We start from the raw sequence: 24,522 nt of genomic DNA on the forward strand, positions 1-24,522 counted from the left end.
TTAGGCCTATAGGCCTACGCTTCAATGTCTATTGGCCTAGTCAGTCGAACAACTGAATGCATTCAATCGAAATGTGTCTTCCTCATTTAACCCAACCCCTCTGAATAGAGAAGTGCTGGGACCTGCCTTAATCCACGTCCACGTCATCATGCCTTGCTCAAGGGCAGAACGGCAGATGTTTTTCACTTTGCCAGCTCCGGGATTCGAACCAGCGACCTTTCCAACGCTTTTAACAGCTACCTGCCGCCTATTTACTTAGACGTTGTGCTTTTAAGTGCTTTGGAAATGGAAATGACATAATATTTACATAATAACTATGTTGTTTATTAAGATTCTCGAAACAACTACTGTACTGAATTATCTTAGCGCTGTTATTACACAATGCATTTGTTAATCATAAAAATACCATCTGTGAAATAAAGTTAATAAATAAAAGCAATTGTTATATTATAACAAATGATTCATATTATTATTATTAGGCCTAGTAGTAGTAGTAGTAGTAGCCTATTAGTAGTATTATTGGGCCAAGTATTATTATTATTATTATTATTATTATTATATACATTAGGTTATTGTCCAATCTGTCATGAAAAAGTGAATAAGATGGAATCTCATGGTCACTAGTAAAGTAAAGAAATATCAGAAAACAATATAAACATGCCTGTTGTGCGCGATCAGATCTATAAAATAGCATTTTAGAAGAAAGAACGTGGTTATTAAGTCTACACGTTCACATGTCCATGCTGTTTTTTGGGCCAAACAAATTCCTTTACTTACCAGCCGAGTGAACTTCAGAACAGTGGGCCTCAGAACTTCAGAACGCTGGACCTCAGAACTTCAGAACGCTGGACCTCAGAACTTCTGAACGCTGGACCTCAGAACTTCAGAACGCTGGACCTCAAAACTTCAGAACGCTGGACCTCAGAACTTCAGAACGCTGGACCTCAAAACTTCAGAACGCTGGACCTCAGAACTTCAGAACGCTGGACCTCAAAACTTCAGAACGCTGGACCTCAAAACTTCAGAACGCTGGCTGGAGTTTAGAATGAAACGCTTCAGAACAGGATATGGTTTGCCCTTTTTTCTCAACATCATCATGCACGGCGTTAGGATTCTATCTGTGTGACCTCTCCACCCCCTAACAGGGTCAGGCCACATCATTCATCTCTGTCAATCAATACATTGATCAGGTTTATCACTAAGCGCATAAATGCCAAACCATTCACTCCGTGGGAAAACAACGTTTATCTGTAAAAGGGGCACTTGTGCAGAGTGAATAAAATCAAATTGTGCGCATATTGTGATGACGCATACTCGGAGACATAGATTGGAGTTTGTTACTTTTAAAAGCATTTGACTTTTACATTTAAATCGCTCAAGCACGCGCGCGCGCACACACACACGCGCACACACACACACACACACACACACACACACATAAACAGGTGCATGACTTGATGCCAGACCCACTGGCACAGACGTCAGTTCAACGTATATTCCATATTGGTTCAACGTATATTCATTGAAATTACGTGGAAACAACGTTTATTCAACCAGTGTGTGCCCAGTGCATACCCTTCACACATATACAGTGTGTTCTGTCTGTGAATCCCACACGACTATAATGCGCGTAACCGCCCCCGTTTTAAATACACAGGGGCGCGCCCACATACATCTTGATACCCGGCTCAGCCAATTTTCAGTGGAAGTGCTGTTGGACAAGGGATGAGATATAGCAAACGAGCGCCTATAACACAGGACAACAACACAGCCAAACGTGGACGAGGACTTTACGCGATATTTACCTACCTTGGAACAAGATAAATTATTTACAAAAACCATGTTGGATTGACTGGAGAAAAACTCTAATCAATGGATTGGTTTTGAGATCGTTTGGTAATATTATCACTTCAGGAGTCTGAGAGAGGGAGAGTGAGCGCGCGCCTCTGTGTGTGTGAGTCTGAGTGAAAGGACCGAGAAGGAGCGGGAGAGAGAGGGAGGGGAGGGAGGTGGGATCAAGGAAGATAGATTCTTTCAGTGATGGAACTCACAATGGAAAACCTTGGAAACCTCCACGGCGTCTCGCACTCACAGGCCGGGGAACTGATGAGCTCCACGCACGCCCGGCAGTCCTCCGCCCCTTCACACAGGAACCTGGTTTCTCACACACACGGCCGGTCGGCCATGGTGTCCAGTATGGCCGCGATCCTGGATGGTACCGGGGACTATCGGACAGACCCCTCGGCGCTCTCTGGCCACCTCCACCCGGCTATGAGCATGTGCGAGTCCGGGATGAGCCTGAGCAACACCTACACCACACTGACCCCTCTCCAGCACCTACCTCCCATATCCACGGTCTCCGACAAGTTCCACCACCCACACCCACACTCCCACCACCACGCAGCCGCCCACCAGCGACTCTCCGCGGGGAACGTCAGCGGGAGCTTTACGTTGATGAGGGATGACCACCGGGGGCTGGCGTCTATGGGAAACCTGTACGGCCACTACCCTAAAGATATGTCCGGCATGGTCCATGGGTCACTCTCCCCGTTGTCCAACGGCCTCGGCTCTTTGCACAACTCCCAGCAGACGCTCTCAGCCTACGGTCCAAGTGCTCACCTTAGTAATGATGCCAAGATGCTCTCTCCCGTGACAGGCTTCGAGTCCCACGCCGCAATGCTGTCCCGGAGCGAGGAGCACCTTGCCAGGGGTTTAGGTGGCCATGGGCATGGCATGATGTCCAACCTCAACGGGATGCACCATCCGCACAGCCACCTTCACTCCCAGGCCAATGGGGCAGCGATGCTGGCCGAGCGAGAGAGGCACGGGGCTGGGTCCGGCCAGGGAGGAGGGTCGGGAGGGCAGGCAGAGGAGATCAACACGAAAGAGGTGGCTCAACGGATAACGGCAGAGCTGAAGCGTTACTCAATTCCCCAGGCGATTTTCGCCCAGAGGATCCTATGTCGGTCCCAAGGAACCCTCTCGGATCTTCTGCGGAACCCCAAGCCGTGGAGTAAACTCAAGTCAGGCCGGGAGACGTTTAGGAGAATGTGGAAGTGGCTCCAGGAGCCCGAGTTTCAGCGGATGTCTGCCCTTCGGTTGGCGGGTAAGATGCTTCTGGTCTCACGGCCTTTCTCGTGTGGGCTGCGTGTTGAACAGCCGATCGTAACTATTGACGTTTTACGCATAGAAGCGTAGTGTGTTCACTCTTTTGTCAAACCCTCTCTATTTAATGTTACGACAAATAACTAGCTGTATAGGCTACTATAATTAATCTGATATGCTATATATCACTTATTTTAGGCTAAAGACGCCCAGCGTTGAAAGAAAATCACAGTAAAACGAAAGTTATACACGTCAGACAAATCCACAACTTCCAAACGATTCAGCACCATAGTCAGTGAAAACGGGTGCGACAGAAACGAGACCAAGTACGTCTTAAACTTCAGATCAGACTTTGTGAGAGAATCTTTCTCTCTTTTTAAATCACCGTTTTTGTTGTTGTTGAGAGATACAGTATCTGGGGTACAGTGAAAGTGATTGCATGATATATCTGTCAGCATTTGTTGGTGTGACACGTTCCAAGAGAAACTGCATGCACACCGTTACACCTCAGCCCAACGTTAACCCGGTTTTTGTCGGCTACCCATGCAGCCTGATATAACCGTTGAGAGGACCTGGACATTTCATAGTCATGTCAGGCTAATATGAGGCTCGGTGTATTATGGGGATATGTGTGCTCTGTCACGCGCCAGGCCGGATGTGTGTGTGTAATAATAAATTGCATTTGTAGAGCACTTGACATTTACAGACAGACATCACAAAGTTCTTTACATTGTGTGCTTTAATAATAGGGGAAAACTATTAGGCGAGAATTAAAATATAGCTAGTGGCCTAGAACTATACAATACGCAAAATAATAAGGGAGGCGACAGAGACTAAACACATACAACTTGGTGTCTAAAACATGTCGTCCTGTCCATCGTGGTTTTCTCTAGTGAATCCCATATGTTCCAAGCATGTCACCCACACAGTCACTCCCTCTCATGGGTCCCGCTTGCTCGGCCAGCTTGAACATAAAGGCCTAAACTAGTCGCAGGTTGGTATTTATTGTCATGAGTATTGTTCTGGAGGCAGCACTGCAGAGAGGTCACAAGCTGGCACGCTGGCATAGCCACAAAGTCATACAAACTGAGTTTAAACCTAACCTTATAACCATAACCATAACCACACTGCTAACCCTAATGTTTAACCCTAACCTTCAATTAAGACCAAAAAGCACATTTTTGTTATCATGAATTTTTACGATATAGCAGATTTTTTACAGTTCTGTTCAGTTCTGCCTCCAGGGCAAGATTCATAACAATACATGCCAACCTACAAACCAGTCGCGCGGGAGGAGAGCGCGTCAGATGGGCGCGTGACCTCTGGCTGCACGGTCAATACACGAGTTCTCACTCTCCCCTTTTAAATGTGGCACATGGATCAATATTCGAATCCAGACCTGAAAGACAGCTAACCACATGGCCGCGCCGGCTTTTCATTTAGGCAGCTTTTGTAGTTTAAGGTCTAAAATTAGACTAGATAGGCCTATGGGTTGTCCCGTCTGTCTACCACTGGCTTCCTCCTGCTTTGGTGACGCAGACGTTTAGTTGCCAGGTCGAATACCGAATACTGACTTGTATCACGGGTTACCTGCCTGTTAAGTTTATTTCGATATTTCAAATGCTGTCGAGCCTATCCCTTGGCCATAGAAAACCATTTACTATAAAATACAAACTATTTTCGTGCAAAGGAATTTTCTTGCCACGGACACATTCGTCATGTTTTAATTATATTATTCCCAGCCCCCATCCCGCAAGAGGCCTTTTGCCTTTTTGTAGGCCGTCATAGTAAATAAGAATTTGTTCTTAACTGACTTGCCTTGTTATATAAAGGTTCCGTCTCCTAATCATGGTGAAAACGTTCTCACCCTGTACAATAGCTGAATATCCCATTGACATCATTTCCGTTCATATGCGTTAATAGTTTAATTTACTCATAAACAAAGTGTAGAAATAACTAGGCTAAGTCATACAAAGCTTATATGTAATCCCATTACATGTGTGTCTTTTGTTCGTTCTAATCTGTCAAAGGGAAGATCACTCTGAACACGGTGCAGTGGTGTGCATTCTTTTGTGATTAGTAGAGGGGTTGATTTTAGTACCCCTCCCCACAAGTTTCAATTAAATCATATACATCTGAATGGCTGATGAGTTATTGACTCATGATAAGTGTGTGTGTGTGTGTGTGTGTGTGTGTGTGTGTGTGTGTGTGTGTAAGCCTTTGTGTGTGTGTTTGTGTGTCAGCAAGCATGTGTTGAGTTGAAATGATGATCGCACCAAATCACAACCAAGTTTCCTGTGTGTATGTGCTCAAGAGTAGCCTGGTCCCAATCCTTCTATCTCGTTATCATACCATACATATTTGGCAAGGCATTGAACCAACACAAAAAAAGGAGTAGGTAAAATCACAAACAAACTGGATCAGCAGGCTAGTTCAGGGGTCCATAAGGACACAGACTGTTGAAGCAGCTAGCAGGTTGTTGGAGATGGTGTTCTTGTAGTACAGTCAATACCACTGATTCCTCTGCACTGTCACACTGTCTACAGGTGTTACAGTCAATACCACTGATTCCTCTGCACTGTCACACTGTCTACAGGTGTTACAGTCAATAGCACTGATTCCTCTGCACTGTCACACTGTCTACAGGTGTTACAGTCAATACCACTGATTCCTCTGCACTGTCACACTGTCTACAGGTGTTACAGTCAATACCACTGATTCCTCTGCACTGTCACACTGTCTACTCCGCAGGTCAGACAGTGCAAGAGTTGTTTGAAGTTGTACAGCTACAGAACGGATACTGGTGCAACCTTTTCCTGATAGGATGCAAATCAAAAAAATACAGTGAAAAAGCCAGATAGATAGGTAGATAGATATATAGAGTTGAAGTCGGAAGTTTACATACACTTAGGTTGGAGTGATTAAAACTCGTTTTTCAACCACTCCACAAATTTCTTGTTAACAAACTATAGTTTTGGCAAGTCAGTTAGGACATCTACTTTGTGCATGACACAAGTCATTTTTCCAACAATTGTTTACAGACAGATTGTTTCACTTATAATTCACTGTATCACAATTCCAGTGGGTCAGAAGTTTACATACACTAAGTTGACTGTGCCTTTAAACAGGTAGGAAAATTCCAGAAAATGATGTCATGGCTTTAGAAGCTTCTGATAGGCTAATTGACATCATTTGAGTCAATTGGAGGTGTACCTGTGGATGTATTTCAAGGCCTACCTTCAAACTCAGTGCCTCTTTGCTTGACATCATGGGAAAATCAAAAGAAATCAGCCAAGACCTCAGAATAAAATTGTAGACCTCCACAAGTCTGGTTCATCCTTGGGAGCAATTTCCAAACGCCTGAAGGTACCACGTTCACATGTACAAACAATAGTACGCAAGTATAAACACCATGGGACGACTCAGCCGTCATACCGATCAGGAAGGAGACGCGTTCTGTCTCCTAGAGATGGACGTACTTTGGTGCGAAAAGTGCAAATCAATCCCAGAACAACTGTAAAGGACCTTGTGAAGATGCTGGAGGAAACAGGTACAAAAGTATCTATATACACAGTAAAACGAGTCCTATATCGATATAACCTGAAAGGCCGCTCAGCAAGGAAGAAGCCACTGCTCCAAAACCGCCATAAAAAAGCCAGACTACAGTTTGCAACTGCACATGGGGACAAAGATCGTACTTTTTGGAGAAATGTCCTCTGGTCTGATGAAACAAAAATAGAACTGTTTGGCCATAATGACCATCGTTATGTTTGGAGGATAAAGGGGGAGGCTTGCAAGCCGAAGAATACCATCCCAACCATGAAGCACGGGGGTGGCAGCATCATGTTGTGGGGATGCTTTGTTGCAGGAGGGACTGGTGCACTTCACAAAATAGATGGCACCATAAGGCAGGAAAATTATGTGGATATATTGAAGCAACATCTCAAGACGTCAGTCAGGAAGTTAAAGCTTGGTCGCAAATGGGTCTTCCAAATGGACAATGACCCCAAGCATACTTACAAAGTTGTGGCAAAATGGCTTAAGGACAACAAAGTCAAGGTATTGGAGTGGCCATCACAAAGCCCTGACCTTAATCCTATAGAAGATTTGTGGGCAGAACTGAAAAAGCGTGTGCGAGCAAAGAGGCCTACAATCCTGACTCAATTACACCAGCTCTGTCAGGAGGAATGAGCCAAAATTCACCTAACTTATTGTGGGAAGCTTGTGGAAGGCTACCCGAAACGTTTGACCCAAGTTAAACAATTTAAAGGCAATGCTACCAAATACTAATTGAGTGTTTGTAAACTTCTGACCCACTGGGAATGTGATGAAAGAAATAAAAGCTGAAATAAATCATACTCTCTACTATTATTCTGACATTTCACATTCTTAAAATAAAGTGGTGATCCTAACTGACCTAAGACAGGGAATTTTTTACTAGGATTAAATGTCAGGAATTATGAAAAACTGAGATTAAATGTAGTTGGCTAAGGTGTATGTAAACTTCTGACTTCAACTGTATATATATGTTGTATTGTATGTTGCGGTGACCGTATTACCGCTACACTGGTCGTCACGAGTTATGAAGGCAGTCAAATTCCACGTGACCGTTTAGTCATGGTAATTAGGCTTCTCCAAGCTCTGATGTTGCTGATGGTCATTAGTAGCTTACCAAACTTTTAAGGTGTATGTAAACTTCCAATTTCAACTGTAGGTAGGTAGGTAGGTAGATAGATAGATAGATAGACAGACAGACAGACAGACAGACAGACAGACAGACAGACAGACAGACAGACAGACAGACAGACAGACAGACAGACAGATAGATAGATAGATAGATAGATAGATAGATAGATAGATAGATAGATAGATAGATAGATAGATAGATAGATAGATAGATAGATAGATAGATAGATAGATAGATAGATAGATAGATAGATAGATAGATAGATAGATAGATAGATAGATAGATAGCTGTAGCCATATAGCTGTGCTAGTGATTGTCATTAATAGTGTGGCTCTGTCCTTTCCCTGTTTGCCTGGCTTTGCACATAGGAAATCAATAAAGCTGCTTCCCATTCCCAACCCCAACCCCAACCCCAACCCCCGCTCACTCTGTCTGTCTGTCTGTCTGTCTGTCTGTCTGTCTGTCTGTCTGTCTGTCTGTCTGTCTGTCTGTCTGTCTGTCTGTCTGTCTGTCTGTCTGTCTGTCTGTCTGTCTGTCTGTCTGTCTGTCTGTCTGTGTCTCTGTCTTACTTTCTCTCTCTCTCTCATTTTGTCTCTGCCATCTTCTCTGCAATACATCACAAAAACATAACCTATCATCCATTATGATTGCCACTAGCACTGGACAGGCTGCTTCATTGGTCTGGAAACCCACACACTGCAGGAAACAGAGTTGATGGTTAAAGCTCGAGGTCTGGAAACCCACACACTGCAGGAAACAGAGTTGATGGTTAAAGCTCGAGGTCTGGAAACCCACACACTGCAGGAAACAGAGTTGATGGTTAAAGCTCGAGGTCTGGAAACCCACACACTGCAGGAAACAGAGTTGTGGGATAAAGCTCGAGGTCTGGAAACCCACACACTGCAGGAAACAGAGTTGATGGTTAAAGCTCGAGGTCTGGAAACCCACACACTGCAGGAAACAGAGTTGTGGGATAAAGCTTGAGGTCTGGAAACCCACACACTGCAGGAAACAGAGTTGATGGTTAAAGCTTGAGGTCTGGAAACCCACACACTGCAGGAAACAGAGTTGTGGGATAAAGCTCGAGGTCTGGAAACCCACACACTGCAGGAAACAGAGTTGTGGGATAAAGCTCGAGGTCTGGAAACCCACACACTGCAGGAAACAGAGTTGTGGGATAAAGCTTGAGGATAGAAGGAAATCCATCTGCTATAATGTGATACATGTGAGGAGGAAAAGCTACAAATCTATTGTGTCATTTTAGTGTAAGAGCTGTTTGAAAAGACCACGTGAAATTTCAAAATGTTTTGGTGGGATGGAGTTTTGGTTTTAAATTAGTTAACAGACCAATAAGAAAGAGAGTTCCAAACCTCTCTGCCAATCACAGCTAGTTTTCAGTTTTCCTCTCCTCACTAAGACCACTCCCAGACTATTCTAGCAAAAATATTGCTTTGCTAAGAAGCATTTTTCTTCTTCTTTTTGACAATTTTAATATAAAACCCAGAAATGTTTTGATATTAATATAAAAACGTCTGCATTGGACCACTAAGTTATCCTTTTTAGCTCAGTTGGTAGAGCATGGTGCTTGTTACCCCAGGGTAGTGGGTTTGATTCCCTGGACCACCCATATGTTAAATGTATGCAGGCATGACTGTATGTTGCTTTGGATAAAAGTGCCTGCTAATTAACATATTGTTAAGTCAGGATTTGGTCTGTGGTGTACAACAGTTGTCTTTGTGGTTCATTCTTTCTCTGCGACTGTCAGTTGGTGTTCACCATGATGTTAGAGAGCTACAAGGTAGGCATGCTTTCGCTCCAGCCCAGCACTAACATATGTGATTCAGCCATACCAGCTGAGCTGTGTGAGATACATGGCGCCAGGTGGGGAGCTGTCCATGTTCCTGATCATTCAGACTGCACTGTGGTTCTGAATGGACAGCTGGTCCCAGGTGTGTTATTCGTGATAGTGGAGGTAGAACTGGGACAGAGCGAACAATCTGATCATAAGTCAGATGTTGCTTGATCATATACATTGGGGTTCAATGCTCAGAATATTGCTGTTATTATTAGACGTTATTATTAGAAATGTGATCTACAGAATGGAATAACACTATTTATAAACTGGGTGGTTCGATCCCTGAATGCTGATTGGCTGACAACCATGGTATATCAGACCGTATACCACTGGTATGACAAAACATGTATTTTTACTGCTCTAATTACGTTGGTAACCAGTTTATAATATCAATAAGGTACCTCGGGGTTTGTGATGCATGGCCAATATACCATGGCTAAGGGACACTCCGCGTTGTCCAGACACTCCGCGTTGTGTCGTGCGGAAGAACAGCCCTTAGCCGTGGTATATTGGCCATATACCACACCCCCTCGTGGCTTATTGCTTAATTATACCCTTATCGCTCTGTTGTGGGGGCGCCCATACCCCAACACTGCCAGCGCCATTCATATATACTGTAGACCAATGTCTTTGATGCCGTCTATGAAAGATTAATGCCAATCTGTAGTTTAGCCGTGTTCTTTGTTTATGCAAATAAATAAAAATGTTCAGATCGCTGCAAGTAAACAAACTCTATCAAAACGTAAACAAAAACAGAGTGATATGTGAAAAAAGAGAGCGAGAGCTGGGATTGATTCAGGGTTGGGGAGTTTGGGCTTTGTGTGAACAGGCTGATAGAGGTAGGGTAGTGAATGGATCGATAGAGACTTTAATAATTGATAAGCATGAGGGAGAGGGAGATGGAGGAGAGTGGAAGGAAGAGAGAGAAGGAAGAGTAGAGTGGTGAAGCCCTTGTAAGAGACTCACTTCTGGGTAAGCAAAGCCAAATGTGTGGTTAACAGAATTGTGTTTAACATGCTGTTTAAACCTGTAGAAAAACACCAACATCACACCTCAGACACTAAGATAACTGGGTTACTAAGAATGCACTGGTTAAATCTGTGGTCAACAACAACTGCATTTCCTAACACTTTTGAATTGAACCTTTATTGAAGCCTGAAAGTAATTTTATGATAAAGAATATATTGTAGAAAGGAGACATATTTACATAGAATAGCCCTCGCAAGACAAAGGCAGTGTTTTTTAACAGAGGATTCTAGTGTATGTAGTCTGCCATAGTAACGATCTATTTCTGCTTATGTCAGCAAAACCACCTTAATGCAATCCAGGCTTGTGATGTCATTTCGTTTTTAAAGGTTGGTATGGTTTATGGGGTATGTAATGCATCTTTATGGAGGCATGCATGCACATTGTACTGTGCGTGTGCGTGTGTGTGCGTGTGCGTGTGTGTTTGTGTTTGTGTGTGGTGTGTACATGTGTGATTGGGTTATACAGTGTGTCTGCACTATACATTGTTCAGGCTTATCTGACTCGCTCAGAATCGGTATCGATTTCCTCTCCTCTGCTCTCTCTCTCTCTCTGTCTCCCTCCATCTCTGGCACTGCACCAGCAGAAGCCAGCCGAGCAGATCCATCCCTCCCCTTTCCTCCCCCTCCTCCCCCCTCTGCATCATTGACTCTCCCATCAATGGTCCTCCCCGCTACTACAGAACAAACATCCATGTTTACTGCTACCAGCTCTCCCAGTCTCAGAATTACATCTTCATCCATGTTTCTCAAACGTCAAATTTCGAAGTTGCAATCCAAGTTCAGGCATTAATTCCAAATGATTAAGGTTAGGCATTAACTCCGAATGGTTAAGGTTAGGCATTAACTCAGAATGGTTAAGGCTTAAGGTTTGGGTAGCGCTATATAACATCCATTATTATTATTATTATTAGTGTTATGAAGACTATCAAAGGAGAATAGGTCAATATTTACATAACATATACAATCATTCTCTCATCTGGGCTGTAACGGAGGAATTAATTTTAAAACATAAAAAAAGCCTAAATTGTCCAATTATGTTTAGCCTTGTAAAAGGTAATGAAAGACTGGGGATCAGATCTCTGCATGAAAATTCGTAGACACGCTCAGCTGGGAGGGTTCGGCTGGAGATGTGCTGTTCGTAGGTCTGAACATAGTTCTCTCAGTATTGGCGCGGTCCGTGGTTCTGACCATTCATTCTCTCAGTATTGGCGCTGTCCGTGGTTCTGACCATTCATTCTCTCAGTATTGGCGCTGTCCGTGGTTCTGACCATTCATTCTCTCAGTATTGGCGCTGTCCGTGGTTCTGACCATTCATTCTCTCAGTATTGGCGCGGTCCGTGGTTCTGACCATTCATTCTCTCAGTATTGGCGCTGTCCGTGGTTCTGACCATTCATTCTCTCAGTATTGGCGCGGTCCGTGGTTCTGACCATTCATTCTCTCAATATAGGCGCTGTCCGTGGTTCTGACCATTCATTCTCTCAGTATTGGCGCGGTCCGTGGTTCTGACCATTCATTATCTCAATATAGGCGCTGTCCGTGGTTCAGACCATTCATTCTCTCAGTATAGGCGCTGTCCGTGGTTCTGACCATTCATTCTCTCAGTATAGGCGCTGTCCGTGGTTCTGACCATTCATTCTCTCCGTATAGGCGCTGTCCATGGACTGAACAAAGTTGGCACAAATAACAACAGCATTCGTATTTGTATTCTGACTGGAATATATCACGTTTGGCGGCAACATTGTGCCCCTTAAAAAGATGACAAGCTGACTTAGCCAGTCCCTATTCCCCAAATGTCCGTTTTTTTAAACCCTGCAGTGCATTCACTAGGCTACTTGAAACCTGTGTGTGTGTGTGTGTGTGTGTGTGTGTGTGTGAGTGTGTGTGTGTGTGTGTGTGTGTGTGTGTGTGTGTGTGTGTGTGTGTGTGTGTGTGTGTGTGTGTGTGTGTGTGTGTGTGTGGATATTTCTGTAGAATTTACACCTATTCTCATGTTTAGAATGTACAATAATAACACTAACGTTACATTTACACAACTTCAATTCAATTAAATGGAAGACGGAAACATGCGCATAACATGAGGAACGGTCACCTGTTTATTTGATTTATCTTTTGTAATAATAATATATTTGTTGCCTACTTCTATGTATATTTCACTGATAAAATTATTTGACGAAAATGTACCAAAATAAATACAGCAACTAATGATGTAAATAAGCCCACTTTAAAGATACATATATTTGTCTCTTTTTCTCACAGCCAAACGGCGGAAAAGTAAAACATGGCTTGCTGAAATAGTCAAGTCGTGCATGATATGATCTAAATGTACACAAATCCACATACAGAACTTCAGTTACTTTTTCCTATTTTCATAAACAATTGTAAATATGCCTGAATAAATACGATACATACGCACCACTTATTTCTCGGTTTCCTTAGTTTCATTTATTTATTCAATTTGTTGCTACATATTATAATTGTAATGTTATCCATAATTTGGAGGAAAAACTGAACCATGTTCTGAACTCTAAAGCCCCTTATTTTCACCGTGTAGCCAAATTAAATTAGCCTTAAGAGCCTGTGACACATAGGCTATACATTTGTATCTTTTGAACCTTTATTTAACTAGGCAAGTCAGTTAAGAACAAATTCTTATTTACAATGACGGCCTACCCCGGAAAAACCCTAACCCGAACGACGCTGGGCCAATCGTGCGCCGCCCTATTGGACTCTCAATCACGCCCGTTTGTGATACAGCCTGGAATCGAACTAGGGTCTGTAGTGACGTCTCTAGCTCTGAGGTGCAGTGCCTTAGACCGCTGCGCCACTCCGGATACCGAGAGGCGCAGGCATGGCCTTTTCAACTAATACCAGTGCTTGACTTGGCAGGAGCTAACCGGCACCTGAAATGTTCTACTGCTTGAGCTCCTGTTTCTCTTATAGTATCTCAAAAGTTTTGTGGAGCTCCTGCACTTACATATAAACAGTACCCGCACCGAAATGACCACCGAAAACTTTTCCAGGTCAAGCACTGCCCCACACTACAAACACCATAGAAGAAACTGTTTTGAATAAACCTCGTGTGCACAATAGGATAGCTTTTAAGAATAAAATGCATAACAAACTATTTCTGAAACCTTATTGTCCTATCGAATAAACAGCAGAGTTGTCTCCTTTCACTTTATAGGCTATGCCGCGAATAACAAATGGCTAGGAAGAATCTCTACATTTCGGAAATATTTAGGTTCACAATATTGTGAATTATTTTCCCAAACATTCATTGTTACAGTTTGCTAAAATAATAGCTGCAATGAATATATAATGTAAATGCACATTGAAAGGTGTAGTAGCAACGACAAGATAATTCAACTGCAATTACTTGCTTGGCTTAGGCTACATTAGAAAGCAAAGGATTTCATCAACAAATGAACGAAATGTTTCAGCAAAATCAATAAATTTTCAATTAATTACAGCAGCTTCTAATGTAGGGACGGCTGTTGCTTGGCATGCCTTTGTGGGAACCCAACCGTTGACTTTACAGAATGCATTGGTTCTAATCAATACAATCAATGAGCGTAGATCTCAAAGGTGTGACGGACAGTGATTGATTGACATAAACTGTTTCTCGCCTGCAGTAGTCCGGCCGGTAAGGGAGAAGGCTCGTCTCACCGCACGCAAAACGCGATCACGTCATTCCGCCCCAGCCTCGGTCCCAGGCACACCGCTATAGCAGCACGGTGCGGTCAGTTATGAACACACACACACACACACACACACACACACACACACACACACACACACACACACACACACACACACACACACACACACACACACACACACACACACACACACACACACACACACACACACACACACACACACACACATGGTCCACTCTTAAAGCTGGGAGGGCAAGATACAGCACCTTTAAGGATCCTTTGAAAACACAGTCATTTTAATGAAATAACATTTTCATCATCAAACCTAAGATAATACATATGCATTGAAGTGTTTATACATAATCCCATGCTTGCCGATGTTTGGGTCAGGATTTTTGCAGTGTTTGCTGTTCGCACATGCCTATTTGCATATTTTTCCATGCGTTTTATGCAAATATTTCAGATAAGCTTTTGCAAGTGTATAAACCTATAATAACATAGTTACTTTAACCCAAACTGTGCTCCGAACATTTTATTTATTTATTAACAAACACACGGATATTTGCATCAGTTGGAAGTCATCAGCGCCTTTATGTAGGCTACCCTGGTGCCTTTTCCAGCCTAAATAATGTCCATCCTATGATCCTGACCTGAGTCCAAGGTAGCTTCCTATAAGGGTACTATCTCCCAATACCCTAATCCCTAGATTAGGCCTACTATATCCTTACACTGTAAATCCCTGTGTACAGGCCCTATCTAAGCTATCTCTCATGTTTCCTCCATGTCCTCCACGCTGTCAAGTGGCAGAGCTCACAGTAAGGAAGTATAGCTCAACCTACCACCTGCTACCCTTCTCATCTTTAAGTGTGACGTCACGCGTACATGACGTTGTAAGTGTGGGAGCCAATCATTATGAGGAGGGATGCTAAACTTCCTTTCTTTTGCAATTTAACCTTTCAAAAAGGAAAGAGACTGCATGGGAAGGAGAGAGTAGGTCTACAGTGTACGGTTGTTCTTGGTAAATATCTGTAAATCAATTATTTGAATGCTGTGGTAACTGCGCAAAACAAACCTGGATTTGAGATTTGTGGTTGATTACCACAGATTCTAACAACTCAGTGGCAGTCATGTATCAAAACATGAAGTATAAACTGGGTGGGTCGAGTCCTGAATACTGATTGGCTGAAAGCCGTGGTATATCAGGTATACCAGGGGTATGACAAAACATTTATTTTTATTGCTCTAATTACGTTGGTAAGCAGTTTATAATAACAATAAGGGACCTCAGGGGTTTGTGGTATATTGCCAATATACCACGGCTAAGGGCTGTATCCGGGCCCTCCGCATTTCGTTGTGCTAAAGAACAGCCCTTAGCTGTGGTATACTGGTCATATACCACACCCTCTCATGCATTATTGCTTAAGTATAGAGGAAGCGTCTTTGACCTTTCACCGTATAAATTGAAAGTAACTTGAATGGTGCTTGATGCAGTTGGTTTGATTAGAATTAACCCAGAGGTTAAGTCTCACTCCGTAAGTCTCTCTGGATAATAGTATGCATCTGTAAGAACAATATTATGTAGAAAGATATAGCTAAAATGTATTGACCATTCTAAGTAGAGTCCTGGGGGTAACTAGACAAACTGCCTAATTGCCTAATTGTCTAATTGTTGACACAAAAAAGCGACGTTTGGAATAACATTGATATGTGGATGAAGGTCATGCTAAGACAAAGTTACCTCCTAGTGCAGTATTAGTTAACTTCTTGTACAGTCGATTTTCCATGTAGGCTATGCTGTAGGTCTACCGTGGGGGTCTGTCTCTCCAGTGTTTGCGATGCTACTGGTTGAGCTAATAGGAGAGAAACTGAGGGGAGAGTGGTGTTGGCATTGTAAAATGGCCGGTAGCAGCAGTTGTCTGAAAACAGGCATTACGTATAAAATTATCAGTATATTAGCACTAGCATTCAGTCATTACATTAGTCAGTATTGAGTTGAGTTGAAACGTCACTTAGAAAGCCAGGGGAGAGCTTGGCAAGGCCGAGCCTAAATGAATTGAATAAACGTTCCTTGAAATGGGTTTGAAGAGCAGATCAATCGATATGGGGACTATCAATCTGAGGGCAAATTAAAACAATTGAGAACAGCAAGGGGAGCAACAGACGAAGCAGACTGGAGTGGATGGACTGCTGCTGTGCTTTTGACCCAGAATGTGGAGAAAAGTGGAACACTATAGAGTTAGTGTGAAGTGTGGTACGTGTGTGTGTGTGTGCATGTGTCAGTCCACAATTGTTAATGCCAGACTGAAGACTTGGAGAGAGACAATTAGTTGAGTAATTACTACCTATATGACTGAAGGACAAACAAACCCGAGATATATCATATTAGCCTGAATGGAATAATAAATGTCAGAAAATAACTGGTCAGATATTTGGAGTAATGGGGATGTATGAAGGTCAGCATGCCATGCTTTCAGAGACATAAAAACAGACCACACACACAGCCTACAGTATAAAAACAGACCACACACATTCACATCCCCCCCCCACACATCAACCTCACTGCCAAATCATCACACACACACACACACACACACACACACACACACACACACACACACACACACACACACACACACACACACACACACACACACACACACACACACACACACACACACACACACACACACACACACACACACACATATTGATCGCCTCCACACAGTCAAATCTGTTTACTGCTGTGGTCTAAACCTGCCATTCAGTCATCCATCATTTTCATACAGCACCTCCACATTGCAGAGAACATTACTCTCAGTCAGATACACACACACACACACACACACACACACACACACACACACACACACACACACACACACACACACACACACACACACACACACACGCACGCACACACACACACAGAGACACACACACACAGAGCCACACACACACACACACACACAGAGACACACACACACACACACACACAGAGAGACACACACACACACACACACACACACACACACACACACACACACAGAGACACACACACACACACACACACACACACACACACACACACACACACACAGAGCACACACACACACACACACACACACACACACACACACACACACACAGAGACACACACACACACACACACACACACACTGTAAGAGGAGGAAAGGCATTCCTTTGTGTTTTTCTATAACTTCAATACCAGTCTGACCACGGCTCTTTGTTCCTCCCGAGATAAACAATTTCTTCTCTGGCTGTCTGTCACATGCTCGCTCCCGCTCTCTCCCCTGCCGTGAGTGGACTCGCGCACGTGCTCAAGCATGCACACGGGTGTACACACACACAGCACACACACACACACACACACACACACACACACACACACACACACACACACACACACACACACACACACACACACACACACACACACACACACACACACACACACACACACACACACACACACACACACACACACACACACACACACACACACACACACCGCGGGCTCGTGGATCAATATGGATCGATTGGGTGGGGAAGGGAGCCCTGATTACTGGACCAAGTGTTCAGGAGAAAACCGCGGAAAATCAATCATTGCAGCTTTTAGGGCAGCAGTACAGAACGGCTCAGAAACGCTAGGCCTACTATAGCAGCCGACAAAGCAAGAAAATACTCTCCACTCCACCACTCCACTAGCTACCAATGCAGCGCAGAGAGACACAAGGCCGATCACTGTCAAGGCAACAGTATTTCCACTTCTAACTCATGATGTAAGCAATATTACAGTGATTACCAATAATAACTAGTTCATCTCAAAATGGAATTAACACACACACACACACACACACACACACACACACACACACACACTAGCTAGCTGAACTAACTCCCATCTCACTCCTGTTTCTCTCAAAATCCCATCATGTCTCCGTTGGGTAACTACACCTCTCCTCCTATCCCCTCTTTTGTTTTGATCTGTCCTCCCACTCTATCACTCTCACCTCTCCATCACCCAGATGCCCTGTCCATTCACTATATTATTCCTTCATTTTATCCTTCCATCCGTCTGTCCCTCCACCATTCCACCTGACAATCAATCTGTCTTTTCATCCATCCATCATCTCCCATCTACACCTGTTCACTTTAACTGTCCATCCACTCCTCCCCCACCCTGCCTGCATCCAAGGATGGGCAAAAATCACCAAATATGAAATAAAATAAACTACAAAATACTTGAATTTTGTAATGTATTTAATTAAAATACATACATTTTTTTATTTTACAATACAAAAATAAATGTGCAAGTAGCCGGCTGAACAGCAACAACATTCTCAGTAACAGTTCACATAAACTTTTTACTTGCTATGACTGTGATATGTTGTTGTTTATCTAACTTAATTGAATGCACTGACTGTAAGTTGCTCTGGAAAAGAGTGTCTGCTAAAGGACCAAAATGTAAATATATACTGTATGTGGAAATGAACATACCTAAAGGAACCGCAAAGAACTCTGGGTTTTATTATTTATTATTGGCCTTGTTTCAGGGCTGAGCTCATTAGAATAATACTATATTGTTAATTTTTCCGTTTATATTTAGTTCATTTAGCAGACACTCTTATCACACTATAGTGTAATCAGAATTCTGATTCCAATGAAGGCTGAACTGCTATAAAAAATGGTATAGACAAGTATTTTGAAAATACAAATTACAGCTCTCGAAAGTATCTTTGTTACAACAAACATTGGATTGTAGTTCAGCCCAGCGCAATTCAAATGGCAAAATACTAAAAAAGTAATAGATATTTCAAATACACAGAACAGAAATACTGCTCATCTCCGCCTGCGTCCATTCTTTAATTATGTCCCCCCCACTTACTCCATCCCTCCTTTAATTATGTCCCCCCCACTTACTCCATCCCTCCTTTAATTATGTCCCCCCCACTTACTCCATCCCTCCTTTAATTATCTCCTCCCCACTTACTCCATCCCTCCTTTAATTATGTCCCCCCCACTTACTCCATCCCTCCTTTAATTATCTCCTCCCCACTTACTCTTTCCCTCCCTCTCTTCACCCCCTCTCCATTTCATGTAGTAGGTTCCTGTTTGAGATATACTTTTGTATATTATCAATATTGCCAGTAAAATGAGTGCCAAATTCAACAATATGGGCAAATACTCTTGGAAAGAGCTTGGAAGACAGGAGGAAACTAAACTCTCCCCTCTCTTCTCCCCATCTTCTTCCTCTGCAGCCTGTAAGCGGAAGGAGCAGGACCAGGGTCGTGAGAGGAACCTGGTCCCCAAGAAACAGCGGCTGGTATTCACGGACCTGCAGCGCCGCACGCTGGCGGCCATCTTTAGGGAGAACCGCCGTCCATCCAAGGAGATGCAGATCACCATCAGCCATCAGCTAGGCCTGGAGCTCTCCACCGTCTCCAACTTCTTCATGAACGCTCGCCGACGCTGCCACGCCGACCGCTGGGGATCCACTGGAGGCGCAGAGGGGAATGAGCACTCGGGTGTGCACGGGAGCGTGCACAGTCACATGCATGCTCATGGCAACAACAACAACGCTGGTTCGTCCCCGGCACAACCGGGCACCTCCTCTGCTACCACCTTCTCCAAGGCCTGAGAGGGAGGGGAAGAGGGTGGTGGGATCTAAAGCAAAGGTCACTGACCCTGGTGGTCCTGGAGGGCTCTAGTGTGTGCATGCTTTTGTTCCAGCCCAGCACTAACACACCTGATTCAACTACTGAGTTGAATCAGGTGTGTATGACCATTGGTCTGAAGGTGTCCTCTTTTTGTGCTGAATCTCACCCTTTACTCCATTTCGTTTTGTCTGTCAGAAATCAAAGAATTTGGGATACCAATACACCCTCCACAATGGGTCTGGGGAGGGTGTATTGGTATCCCAAATTATCCTCAGACACTTTAGTTTGAGCAAATCTGTCAGTAAACCAAAGAAAAAACGTTCCAGAGAAATTCTGAGGGTCGGTTCAAATCTAAAATAGCTAAGATCAGTTAGGCCCACAGAATAGCTTTCTCTCACTTTTGGGATTGATCGGTCCACAAGCTTAAGTTTTTGACTAATGGACCAAGCAAATACACCAAAGACAAGCCCATGGTAATAGACCTAACTGCACAACATCAGTGGCCATGTGTGTGAAAAAGGCAAGGAGAAATATGCAGACATGTCCTCTTGTCCTCTGCTCAGTCAGAAAAATACACCTTTCACTGTGTGTGTGTGTGTGTGTGTGTGTGTGTGTGTGTGTGTGTGTGTGTGTGTGTGTGTGTGTGTGTGTGTGTGTGTGTGTGTGTGTGTGTGTGTGTGTGTGTGTGTGTGTGTGTGTGTGTGTGTGTGTGATGGTGTACAATTCCACTCCAGGGGTGTGATTTCTGAGCAGCAATCTATTTTCTGCAGTGCACGTGCAACAGTGCTACCTGCTGGTCGTTACAGCACACTGTTGAGTGTTTCTGTGTGACAGGAGAAGGGCGCATGGTCAGGGGGCAGGAACACAGTTAGAATCATTTGTACGCTGCAAATTGACCACAACTAAGCCCAAAAAGAGATTGTATTTGAAAATAACAATAATTGAATTCCTTGATTACATTGAGACATGCACGATCACGTCTAATCTTTTATTCGTTGGGATAATTTGGAACAGACGTCCTAAATTAAACACATTTTTTGCTGAATTCCTTGAGATTTGACAGTATTTTTGACCAAATGCTAAAATCCCCCAAAATTATGATTATTATTTTTTACTAAAAACTTTGGCGGGGCAAAAATAAATCACTCGCTGCCAAGTTTTGCCCCGTGGGCCGCCTGTTGCCTACCCCTGCTGTATGACATCACATCTCAAAAGTCTACCCGTCTCCGCTCTTTCATCTGCACTGATATAAGACCTAGACAGGTGAAAGCCAAATGCCAGAAGATCAGTCATTACACTGTTTCACCTATCCTGCACTTTCAGATCAGAGCAGATGAAGGAGCGGTTTGAGACACACACACAGCCTGAGCTGCTTTGTTTTGGGAACAGAGGACATGTCTCAAGACTATCATCCATAATCATCTTTTGATGTTGATTTGACTAAGGTTCCATATTATGTATGGCTGTTAACTATGTGGCTACTGGAGGGTGTGTTTAGGTACCAGAGACTAACAATCAGATGGGAATCATCTGGACCTTGTTGAGTGTCCTATCAAGGTAACGGGAGGGGACTGCCCTGCTCTAGTGGCCAAACCCAAGGGTCAAACTTCACAATATGATATGAGTGCCAATGACGTTTACCCTTTTATGATAATCAGAGAGAGCAGGTGCAGCTCCCTCACGTACCACGCCCCCTTGTGGGCGGCCAGTGCCATAGCAACCAACACATCATTCTAGATCCCCTTATAGAGAGGAATTGGACGGGAAGATGTGGCCATTCCATACCTCAGAACAATGGATTCATGGATATGATCAATACTAACCAGAACATCATGAAAATGAACTGTAAATAAACTCTTTCTTTCAAGCTTCAGCTCTCTCTCCTCTCCTCTCCTCTCCTCTCCTCTCCTCTCTTTCTTCTTCTTTCTCCTTCTTTCTCTCTATAATATTGATGCGGGTAAAAAGTAGTACTATAGTCACAAAGTTTCTCTGTTGTGACTATTGTGCTCTGTTGTGCTGAAACTGGAAACAAGCACCTTGTTGACAAAACAGAAAATATAAAAGACAAAAAAATAATAATCAACATGGAAAAAGACTGATCATTCTCAAGGGAAACAAACAAATACAAAATAATGACTGTGCATATTTGTGAATACTTGTGTGATGAAGTAGATTGAGTCCTAGCTGGACTTCCCGAAGGACTTCTTTATGACCTCTGAATTTTCACCCCTGAACTGGACCGCCCCCTACATTCCTCTCTGCTGAAAGCTCCAATGATGGGACACCACGTTGGGTGGAGGAAGGGGTGATGATGTCACTTCCTCTTTAACCTTTGACCTCTCATTTCCTGTTGGAGAGGTTTCATGGGGGACATACTGTAAAAGGCAGGAACCAGGAAGATAAATATTTTTGGGGGGTTACTGTGGAAACCGACCTTGGAAATCCTTTTCCTTCCACTTGTGTAGCATCTTCTAGCGGGCGATAATCATATTGAAGGTGGAGATGCGGACAGGGACCCTGGGGGGTGTAGAGACGGTTTCACTCAGAGGCAGAGAAGAGACAGGTGACTAAGAGACATTTGTAGGTTTGTAGCGAGGATGTTAAAAGTGTTGCGTTCAAATCCAAAGTGAAGCTGAGACATGACGTATACCTCACACAATAGAGTGGACTGTGACACAGCCACAGATACCAAAGATACTTCAGCTGCCAGTCTGACGCTAGACCCAGGACTCAAATCTAACACACACACACACACACACACACACACACACACACACACACACACACACACACACACACACACACACACACACACACACACACACACACACACACACACACACACACACACCACACACACACACACACACACACACACACACACACACACACACACACACACACACACACACACACACACCCTAAATCATAATCCCTTACACAGAGCAGTTTGACTGCATACTGACCACAGGGAGGTGGTAGGTACAGTATATGCAGACAGAGTTGAGTGCCTTTCTCCTTCAACCATGGGTTAGAGTGCTCTGAACACACACCTGACCAAACAGTCATGCACAGAAGTACAAACCTGCACACACACACACACTCTCACACACACACACACCTCATTATTCGCATGCCAAGGTTAAGGGGGCACATACAGGGTGGAAAGGGGGGGGGCAACAATTCACATTGAAATTCAAAAAGCACTTTTGTTTTGTATATTTTACTAGACCTGCTTCTATTGTTCAGTACTAAACCAAATGATCACATGGGTCATCGAATGAGATCCATTTTTACATGGGTGGTGTTGGTTTGATTAACATAGACCATGTGTTTGTGTGTGTGTGTGCGTGCCTGTGTGTGTGTGTGTGTGTGCCTGTGTGTGTGTGTGTGTGTGTGTGTGTGTGTGTGTGTGTGTGTGTGTGTGTGTGTGTGTGTGTGTGTGTGTGTGTGTGTGTGTGTGTGTGTGTGTGTGTGTGTGTGTGTGTGTGTGTGTGTGTGTGTGTGTGTGTGTGTGTGTGTGTGTGTGTGTGTGTGTGTGTGTGTGTGTGTGTGTGTGTGCATGCAGTGGGGTGTTAATGTGCAGCATGCCCCAGGTATGTAATAGAGGTGATAGAGTTGTGTCTATATTCTGTCACACACACACTCCTACCAGAGATATTTTGATGTTATTTATAACATGTTATTTATAATGGGAGTGTGGTGTGTCTGCTCCCAAAATCACACCCTCAGATCCCTCTCTATCATTGACTAGCATAGGATAAATCGATGGCCAATCACCTACTCCCAAAACCACAGTGTTCCACCCTACTCCACTCTAACCCTCTTCATCTATCCCCTATCCCGGCTGGCGTCATGACTAGGCAGGCACGTGTAGACAATTCATCCTGATATACCTCAAATCTTTCATGTAAAGGTTACGTAGTGAAACAATAACAACAATGTTATTAGCAATGAGAGTCATCAGTCACTGCTAAAATAAGTGTTTTTCTTTATGGATAGTGTGTTCTAGAAGCCCTTTAATAAGTGTTTTTCTTTATGGACAGTGTGTTCTAGAAGCCTTTCTACTGTTTGTTTTCTTTATGGACAGTGTGTACTAGAAGCCTTTTGACTGTTTGTTTTCTTTATGGACAGTGTGTACTAGAAGCCTTTCTACTGTTTGTTTTCTTTATGGACAGTGTGTTCTAGAAGCCTTTTGACTGTTTGTTTTCTTTATGGACAGTGTGTACTAGAAGCCTTTTGACTGTTTGTTTTCTTTATGGACAGTGTGTACTAGAAGCCTTTTGACTGTTTGTTTTCTTTATGGACAGTGTGTTCTAGAAGCCTTTTGACTGTTTGTTTTCTTTATGGACAGTGTGTTCTAGAAGCCTTTTGATCATTTGATATGGTTTGTCGATTTATTTATTCTCAGTCGCATGAATTCCTAGGGGGCTGTCATGAGGGAAACACTTCTTGACTCTGACGAATGGGATAGGTAAAGGAGAATGTGGGAAAGGCTGAAAAATTATC

The 24,522-nt window shown here is 43.5% G+C and overlaps 1 protein-coding gene across 1 annotated transcript; it reads left to right on the forward strand.

Annotated features, from left to right (window-relative positions):
• Nucleotides 1–1,710: 1,710 nt before the first annotated feature.
• onecut3b (one cut homeobox 3b) lies at nt 1,711–22,821 on the forward strand. The gene is made up of 2 exons (XM_014140983.2): nt 1,711–3,106; nt 19,615–22,821. Exons 1-2 carry the CDS (start codon nt 2,041–2,043, stop codon nt 19,992–19,994), a joined length of 1,446 nt encoding a protein of 481 aa, XP_013996458.1. The 5' UTR covers nt 1,711–2,040; the 3' UTR covers nt 19,995–22,821.
• The last annotated feature ends 1,701 nt before the right edge of the window (nt 22,822–24,522 follow it).

The sequence above is a fragment of the Salmo salar genome, chromosome 14 (genome assembly GCF_965601325.2).
Source record: "Salmo salar chromosome 14, fSalSal1, whole genome shotgun sequence".
In the NCBI taxonomy this organism is placed as follows: domain Eukaryota; kingdom Metazoa; phylum Chordata; class Actinopteri; order Salmoniformes; family Salmonidae; genus Salmo; species Salmo salar.

Bases quoted from the DNA above. Each gene is read 5' to 3' on its own strand.
- onecut3b (XM_014140983.2), top strand. From the start codon at position 2,041: ATGGAACTCACAATGGAAAACCTTGGAAACCTCCACGGCGTCTCGCAC. The intron at 3,107-19,614 runs GTAAGATGCTTC...CTTCCTCTGCAG, and splicing joins GTCTGCCCTTCGGTTGGCGG to CCTGTAAGCGGAAGGAGCAG.